This window comes from Trichomycterus rosablanca, chromosome 27, assembly GCF_030014385.1.
Source record: "Trichomycterus rosablanca isolate fTriRos1 chromosome 27, fTriRos1.hap1, whole genome shotgun sequence".
Classification (NCBI taxonomy): Eukaryota; Metazoa; Chordata; class Actinopteri; order Siluriformes; family Trichomycteridae; genus Trichomycterus; species Trichomycterus rosablanca.
In genome coordinates, this window is record NC_086014.1 from 970,940 (window position 1) to 980,594 (window position 9,655).

General features: G+C 37.7%; 1 protein-coding gene across 4 annotated transcripts; it reads right to left on the minus strand.

Annotated features, from left to right (window-relative positions):
* Positions 1–1,459: 1,459 nt before the first annotated feature.
* On the minus strand, positions 1,460–9,537 carry snai3 (snail family zinc finger 3). Of its 4 annotated transcripts, XM_062989886.1 has the most exons (5): positions 9,398–9,537; positions 8,655–8,752; positions 5,536–5,737; positions 2,678–3,229; positions 1,460–1,896 (listed from the first exon to the last, which is right to left on the minus strand). In XM_062989886.1, the coding sequence occupies exons 3-5, from the start codon at positions 5,684–5,686 to the stop codon at positions 1,715–1,717; spliced, it is 885 nt and encodes a 294-aa protein (XP_062845956.1). In that variant the 5' UTR covers positions 5,687–5,737; positions 8,655–8,752; positions 9,398–9,537; the 3' UTR covers positions 1,460–1,714. The 4 variants fall into 4 exon arrangements, with proteins under 4 accessions (XP_062845956.1, XP_062845958.1, XP_062845959.1 ...); XM_062989888.1 differs by lacking the exon at positions 5,536–5,737 and having other exon boundaries at positions 8,655–8,724; positions 9,398–9,535; XM_062989889.1 differs by lacking the exons at positions 8,655–8,752; positions 9,398–9,537 and adding an exon at positions 4,352–4,540 and having other exon boundaries at positions 5,536–5,626.
* Between the last annotated feature and the right edge of the window lie 118 nt (positions 9,538–9,655).

The following is a 9,655-nucleotide window of genomic DNA, read 5'->3' on the forward strand; positions in this document are numbered from 1 at the left end:
CATTCTTTTTCTTCACATCGTGCTCTGTTCCAGTTTACTTTGATCTGGGCACCTGGTCGGACAACCTGCTGAATAATGGCCATTCATGATTATTTACTCATTATTTACATTTCTTATTATTTCTTAATAATTACTTTTTATTTACTATTTGTTCAGAACTGAAAAACCTGCACTGACACAGACCAAACATACAAAACTCCTCACAGAGAGTGACCCCTGCGTGCCACCATATATATTTATTTATACATACATACATGTACATTAAATACCTAGACTTCCTGTCATCACTGTCTGTGTTTGTCCAGAGTACCGGCTCGGTGCCACCTCGAAATGCAGCTGGCCCGGGTCCACCTGCCAATAAATGCATATCTAAATGAGGAATTTTCCATGGGCCATTAGAAGCAGACAGCATTGTGGTTTTATTTAGCTCCATAAAATTCTCTCCGCACACAGCTGCCCTGGAAATAGACAAATTAATTAGGGTGAAGAAAAAGCAGAGCGGTGAATCGCCCCCTCAGTAGTGATAAGTGTGGTCACTGGGCAATACAATCCTACACCCACATCTTTACTGGGCTAGAATAGTGCCCGAGTGACTGAGTATCACAGCGTTTGGTACAGTCTGCTAATGATTCTTTTATAACATGATTTTGTCTAGAATATAAGAAGTACTAGTGCTGTGAAAAGGTATTTCCAATGTATCTTATTTTTGCATATTTGTCACACTTGAAAAATGTTAATCAAACTTTCATTAAAATGCCAATCAACCAGATTCACTCAACAATTAGATTCAGTTTCACCCGCCACAACAAGGTGATCTGCCATCTGATGCATTAGGGGTCACCGATGGTCCTAGGATGAAATGACTTATTGAGAAATATAGTTTTCAAACTGGTGGATTAGTTGTATTTTTTGGCAAGGCAGCAAACCTCGATGATTTCTTGCATAAAGACCAAGTCTTTCCTGGATGTGTCTTTTATAAACAACCATAATTCGTTTGTAAATTGTTTCTAGTATTACCCTGTCCATGTCCCAGCCTTTTAGAAATGTGTTCCAGGCAACAATTATTGGAATAGTGGCAAAATATATATATTGAAGCTATTGAAGCTATTCCAGTGTTGATTTGTCTGTATGCATTTGGTCATTGTCGTGTTAAATGGTGACCTGCCATGTCAGAATTTGAATGCGCTCTGAAGAAGGTTTTCTTTAAGAACGTTTCTGTATTTGGCTGTGTTTACTCATCTCTCATATCAGTCTCCCTGTACCTGCTGCTGAGAAGCAAACCTATATATTAGCATGATGCTACTGATTACTTAGGTACCCCAAAGGTACGTACATACACTGCACCAAAACATTTAACAACAGTATTGTAAAATAATACATTTTTAGGTCCGGTGTGGTGAATTAGATGAAGTCTGGTTTTCCTGGTTAGGTATAACGTTACACAACAATGATTTTACAATATGAACTTTATTCGTTTTATAAAAAAAGGTGCTCAAAACATAAAATCTTAACCAGAAGATTCAGCACATTTACTCAACAACATTGTAAGACTCCAAGCACTCACGCAGCATGCAACACTTACATGAGAGAACAAAAGTTCCTTCAGTCTGTAAATTATGTACAAATCTAAATCTCAACAGTGCCTCAAAAACAGGTTACAGTGCAACTACAAGATGTGCAGATTTCCCAGAGCAGTGGACAGCAGTGTGACGGATCAGGACGTGGAGCAGCAGCCAGTCTCCTCGTGTTTGGACAGCAGTGAGATTCTGGAAAATGTTTTTGAGCAGTTCCTGCACTGATATTTTTTAATGTCCGAGTGTGTTTGAAGATGAGCGCGCAGGTTCGAGCGGTCTGCAAATGCCCTGCTGCAGAGGGAGCATGAAAACGGCTTCTCACCTGGAACAGATGTACACAATTCATTCTAACACTTTACAGTAAAATAATGGCTACAGCTACTAACGTTTACGGGTTATTTAAACTTAATAATAGAATTCTAGTCAAATAGAAGTAAAATTGATAAGAACTGTTGTATAATTCAAAACTTTGCACAGACTTGTGAGTGGAGCTGGGTAGTATGATGGTTTTCACGCTATAACTGTAATAGAATGCCTGTAGAGATATTGCTGCACCAGCTCTACCATAGGAAAGCCAGATCATTTATTCTGTGTGTAAACTCATGATCATCAGCGCTGTTATACAAAACACACCGGACTGATAATTGTAAGGTTGCTGGTTCACACCCCATTTCTGCCAGTCTGCCACTGTTGCAGAATGCAAAATGTTTGATAAGGTTTAAGGTTGATTTTAACACTCCAGTGCTGTTTTGTCTGGATGCATTTCGTCATTGTTGTGTTAAATGCTGAACTGCCATCCCAGAATTTAAATCCACTCTAAGGAAAAAAGTGAAAACGTCCCTACAGATCTAAATAAAGGATCCGAAGGAAGAGTTTTCACTGGAACATGACTGACTCAAAAAGAAAACATAGTAGTGCTGAGCTATAAAGTACTTTGCGGCAGAAGTGCGGAGTGGTTTCTCATGTGAACGCGCCCTTAGAAACATAATGTGGGTGCTGTAAACGCGCCCTTAGAAACATAATGTGGGTGCTGTACAAACTCTGTATCTGTGTGCGTAGACGTACAGAGACATGCATGTACGTGTGTGTATGGATGAGCATACCCGTGTGTGTGCGGATGTGTCCCTGGAGCAGCCAGGGCCTGGAGAAAGCTTTACCGCACAGTTTACACACGCAGGGTAAAGTGTGAGTGCGGATGTGCATCTTCAGAGCGCCCAGGCTGCTGTACTCCTTATCACAGTATTTACAGCTGAAGTACTTCGGACAAGGCCAGTCACACTGCAGCTGTCTGTGTTTAGCCAGGCCTGAGAAAGTGAAATACGCTTTGTGGCAGTCCAAGCACTCAAAGTGCTCCTGGATGCTGCCGGAGGAGGAGAGTCCGAACAGGGACGCCGTCACCTCGGACATGCCCTCCGGCGCTGGTCTCGTGTCGGTACGTGATGCTGCGTTGGCGTGACCGAGGGGGTCTCGACTCACTGGTTGAGGGAACGTGTGGCCCTCAGCGGCCGGGCTTTGTTCCCGAGGAGCTCGGGGCTCGGTTGTTGTATGAAGAGAGTTCACGAGACGTGGCTCAGATAAAGGACAATGTTCTTCTGGATGGGAAAAGGTGTGCAGTGGGTAGAACAACTGCATAGGGATCACCTGTGCTTGAACATCTGTGGAATTACCAACAAAATCACATTACTATTTAATCTTACTCATTGATATAATCAGTATTAGTGAATAGATGAAGCTAAGGGTTCTAAAATTGTCCCATACGTACAGTACATGCCTTAGTGGCTTCTGAAGCAAATCTTTTATAATATTATAAGATATTAGCATTACAGTACGCTGTGTTTCTGACTGTTCAGGTCATTCTGTGTCAATGCTTGGGCCCCTGAAAACCCTGCTCGTTTTGTCCTCAGTGTGTAAGTAGCTTAGATAAAAGTGTCTGCTAAATGCCATAAATGTAAACGTTCTCTTGAGCAAGAAAAATTATTGCTTCCCAATATCATAATATCGCTTTAAAAGTTTGTTTGTTTAATTACTATTTAATATCAGGATGTCTGAAGCAGTATTTCTTGTGTGTTGAGTTTCAAATCTTTATACTTTCATCCAAACCTAACGTACAGTCGAACGTACAGGTTGTATTAAATAAATCTGACCAAACTTCCCCCACACGCAACGTTTCTCCCTCCAGCTTCATTCTACATTGTAGACATTTATTGCTGAATAGTAAAGCATCTCCTTTTCTTTGAGGAGGTTAAGGGGCTTGTTTGCTTAAGAGATGCCTGTGAACAAAACCCACACATTTGAAATGAACTGTGGGGTAAGGAGAGGCTCACAGGGCACTAGTGCCCCCTTCACCATGGTTAATAGGGCCCTTCAAACCCCCAAAAGAAGAACCAACAATTGCGGCTTTTCTTCTGGGAGAGATCCTGCACCTGCACCTGCTAAACTACGGCTACGTTTGTGGGATCTGTTGCAAATAGTTGCTTTAAGTAATTTTCATCAGCGAGTAACAGCTAATACAATATCTGTACAACACCAGCTTTAAAACATGAGTTCTGTGAGCCAGGCTTATTACAGCTTTCATTTTTAACTTGGTTTTACATGAATTTTATCTTACATTTGAAGGTAAGTAAATTTTAAGCTTTAAATCACTTCTCAACTACTTTTAATTTGAACCTTAAATGGATAAAGAACTATTAGATTAATAATAATTTCTGATCAATTGTATCATTATACATTAATACATGGAAAGCATTTATATGTCATATACGTATACATCTACACACATGCAGCATAATGACTGTTTCCATGTAACCCAGCTTGTTTGGAATGCGCATCGTACGGTGCCCACAGAGCCGAGAGGGTGAAGGGCCTTGTTTAGGGGTCCGACGAGACCCTGGCTGCACAAGCAAAGGCACGATTCGAACCCTCAATCTTCCGTTGGATAGCCCTAAGCTCCATGCCTTAAATTAGTGCTAAACAAAAACAATGCGTCATGATCGAAGGGCAAGCATTCACTGCACAAGTTTACTGGCTAAAGACACAACATCTGGTTTAACTTTTAATGTAACCCCGTTTTATTTTAATCTAATTAATTACCAGGTAACATTTCAATTATAACTCCCCCCTTATAACAAAAACTATACAATATTACTACAAGATTGTAAATGTAGTTTGCTATCATTTAGGTTTTTTAAGGTAGCATTTTAGTTTTCTATTACTTATGGTTTAGGATTACTTTGCAGTTTATAAAAAATATAATTTTAAATAAGCAGTATCGTCTTGTTGACAGCACCTGTTGATTTTTTACAAATTCCTAATTTGCGCTTAGTGTTATAATTAAAGTAATTGAACAACTAGTAAGTAAAAGCTAAATCTCACAGAACTGCTGGACACTCCTTATTAAAGCCCCACTGAAGACCGTCCTTAGACAAAAATCCACAGATCGTAATTCTTATCTCTGTGGTCCAGGATAAAGCTGTGACATTCTGTAAGTCCAGAATTCCAGAGGTTTTAAATAAATGTAAAGCCTTCATGTGCATTTTAAAGCAGACCATGTCAAATCTGAAGGCAATTTTACTAACATGTATCTGTGTAATTTAAATAAAGAATATTTAATAAAGGTGAGGGATACACTTTTGTCAAAAAGATTTGAAGAGAAATCAAAACATTTCCAGGTTTTGTGGGCTCGTTGGAGCCGAGGTGAAAACGTTTGTGCTCCGTACACACAGTACTGAGGTTTGGTGACACAGGGCTACAGCAGGTCAAGCACACAGATTCATATTTTATCACTTTTGAATACTGGAGGCAGCGTGTCCTGTTTTCACAGCTTGTTTGTTAAAAGATGCCTGATTTAGGTCTCTAGTTAATCCTGGGCTTAGTAGGTGTGTTAGAGTTTAATCTAGAACTAAAGGCTTTGCCCACTCATTCAGCATTGTGAAAAGATAGAAGTAATAAAAACACAACTCACCACATTTTTGTGAATCCAGAGTGCCGTAGTTGGGTTTCTTGTGGCTCAGGTGTTTCTTCACAAGAAAAGATCGGGGCATTTTAATACTTGACACAATCGTATCTGCGTCCTCGCTTGGTCTGCCAGTGTTAGACGGAGAATAAGACTTCATGCCCGGGGACAGAGACGGCAGGTTTAAATAAGTCTAGTTGATGCTTGAAGGCTGTCTCATGAGGAGTCAGGTGCAAGGGGCAAAGAGCTCATTAGCATAAACACGACAAAGAACCAATCAGCACAAAGAGACAAGTGAAAGGAGGCGGGGTTAAGTTCATAGCTGCATACCACAACAAAACAGGTGCATGAGTGCCTGCGAGATCAGAATAGCAAAAGCCCTCCACACGTGGTGCAGTGTTATAGAGCTTTTAACTGCTGAGGGATTGTAAACTTTATTCATCAACACTGTTAACTGTCATTCTTACATTTCATTCTTGATATATCCATCAGACATCTTTTATATATACTTACACATGTTATTAATATATTTCTTTAACAGTCATAGTGGAAGCCTAGTGGTCAGAGCTTTGGGCTATCAACTGAAAGGTTGAGAGTTCGAATCGCAGCTCTGTCATCCAGCCACTGTTGGGCCCTTGAGCAAGGCCCTTAACCCTCTCGGCTCAGGTGCGCCACGCAATGGCTGACCCAACACTTTGACCCCAGCTTCCAAAAAAGCTTGGATATGCGAAGAAATAATGTCATAGTACTGCACACCTGCATATGTGTATATGACAAATAAAGGCATTCTATTCTGCCATTCCAATCTAATTACTGTTTCATATAATGCACTAACAGATAAGTGAAAACCAAATAAAAGTGAAAAACTATATACATTTTTACACATTTTAATCACTTACACACACACTGGGTCTGTAAACAGTGGGCACAGGTGAGAACTGTCCTGTAAACCCTAATAAACGTGCCACATTTATTGAGGACAACACCCTGCTATCTATAAACACTAAATATTTTACGTCCTCAAGTTGTGGTAGCCAGTGACACAGGAAACATCGCATGGGTCAATGGAAGAATGAATTCCAGTAAACATCAACAAATGTTAGATGTAAATGTGGCACAGTCAGTCAAAAGACAGCGGAAGGTGAAAAACGAGAGGGCATCACAGTCAGCCAGTCTTGTATAATACCGATATAATGCCAAAATCAAACAAGTTCTTGCTTTCTATAATGGATGTTTGTGCGCTGTGATATTTTCCAACGTGAGTTTTACTGAGTACTGACCTAGTAAGAAGATTAAAATGTGTGCATATCTTATAACCTTATAATTAATCAAACATTAAACAAATAAGGATGGAATTACAAAGGGATTACAGAGACATTATGCAACAACCACATCACCCTAGTAAATGAGGTACTTGGGTGGCACAGTCGGCTCTTACACTAGTCCACCATCGCTAGGATTAACATCGTCCTGTGACAGACTGGCACCCTGGCCAGGGTGTTCCTGCCTTGCGCTTACCGCCACCGTGACCCTGACCAGGATAAAGTGGGTGATGAAAATGAAATAACTGCTGTATAATAATTTACATACACGCACGCACGCACGCACGCACGCACGCACGCACGCACGCACGCACGCACGCACGCACGCACGCACACACACACACACACACACACACACACACACACACACACACACACACACACACACACACACACACACACACACACACACACACACACACACACACACACACACACACACACACACACACACACACACACACACACACACACACACACACACACACACACACACACACACACACACACACACACACACACACACACACTTTGGAAGTCGTTACTTGATGTTACTTTAAACATTTACGTTTACCTGACTAGACTTAATCTCAATCGCGCCATCTGGTGTACATTATTATATTATATTATATTAATTATATTATATTAATTATATTATATTATATTAATTATATTATATTATATTATATTAATTATATTATATTAATTATATTATATTATATTTATTATATTATATTAATTATATTATATTATATTTATTATATTATATTATATTATATTTATTATATTATATTATATTTATTATATTATATTATATTAATTATATTATATTATATTAATTAATTATATTATATTAATTATATTATATTATATTATATTAATTATATTATATTATATTAATTATATTATATTATATTAATTATATTATATTATATTATATTAATTATATTATATTATATTAATTATATTATATTATATTATATTAATTAATTATATTATATTATATTAATTATATTATATTATATTATATTATATTAATTATATTATATTATATTAATTAATTATATTATATTATATTATATTAATTATATTATATTATATTAATTATATTATATTAATTATATTATATATTATACCATATTTACACCAGAGAAACTTCATGCACTGGCAAATACCAGGTTTAACTATAATATAATCACTATCTTCATAACTGAACCCTCTTTTATTATTATTATATTATTATTATAAGTAGTAGTAGTGAAGGTGTCTAAACTGTTGGTTATTTGTGCTTAGGTTTTGGTGTTTAAGACACTTTGATAATCTAGATTTCCTAAATATTACATTTATTTGTCTCTTTTGATACATGACTATTCTTTATCCCTCATGTTGCTCACAGCAAGAAACTCCTTTCTATGTTCTTTCTTCTTAATTTATTTATTAATTATGCTAGCTGTGTGAGTAAAGCCTTTAAAACAATATACTTGTGGCTCCAAATAACTCCATATCAAAGATTATAGCGCCATCTGGTGAACACAAAAGGTGTTTCATTATTTTATAAACTACACCCATACAGATAAACTTATGTGCATACAATTACTGATTGTGGCCTAGCTGTTGTTTTGACACAATTCCTTATAAACACACATGTATTAGAGAAGAAAAACAGAGATGTCGTGTAACTATCAGATACTTATCGTTAGAATACTGATTGATATGGTATATACAGATTTAATTAACGAGATTAATTTATGAGAGTTTTGGGCTTTGATTGAGAATAATGTGAACTGCAGTGTAGAGCTCACATACCTTTCTGTGAGGAGCCTGAGAAGGGCATCAGACTTGGTCAGGTCAGGTCAGGTCAGGTGCCCGGATGTCCCTAGCGGCCACATAGCGTCAACACAACTCTGGTGTCAAACATGAAATATTTCGGCAAAAACTTACATTTTAAACGAGCAGCGTTTATCACAAAACTATTTTCTACATTAAACTCGATATTAATTCTATTTTACCGCATTATTACTGATATTAATCAGTCAGTCAGTTTGTGCTTTTAAAAGATAGCACAACGTTAGGAAGAGCCGTTAGGATTTTTAGTCACATGACACCAGCAGCCAATCGGTATCGCGAATGAAGTGACTCGCGTGACACCTCTGACTCATGTCATTGGCTGTAATGATTTGAGCGGGAAAATGTTTACCTGACCTAAAATGTCGCCCCTAAAACTGTAACAATACCAAGACTAAACAGAAGCTAATGCTAATTATTATTATATAATTACATTTAATATATATATATTACTACATATTTTGTTATATACATGTAATAAATATAATAGTAATTATTATTTTATTACCATGTTTGCATTGGTGCAGTGCAAAGCTATCCAACACCAATTAGTTAACTATTTAACAATCGTCTTCAATTGGACTAGACAAACAGTCATTTTAATCCAAACAGGAGTTAAATAAAACCTTTCCAGCAACAAAGTATGGTTAAAGACTGTAACCAGCAGCACACTATACAAATGAAGAAAAATCCTAATAAAATACCTCAGCAAACTTGAAATATTTCATCATCCTGGTCAGGGTTGTGGTGGGTCTAGTTTCCCTGGAATCACTGGGCACAACGCATCAACACACAGCAGACAAGACGCCAATCTATCACGAGGTTTCGGCTACATTTCCACTCTTCCCGAGACGAAGCCGATCATATTTGGAGGTAGATGCCCGTCTGGTCAATACTACCTCTGAGGATTTGATCTGCCTTTCTAAAGCACTGGGACAGCAGTGAGAACCATCACTATCAGG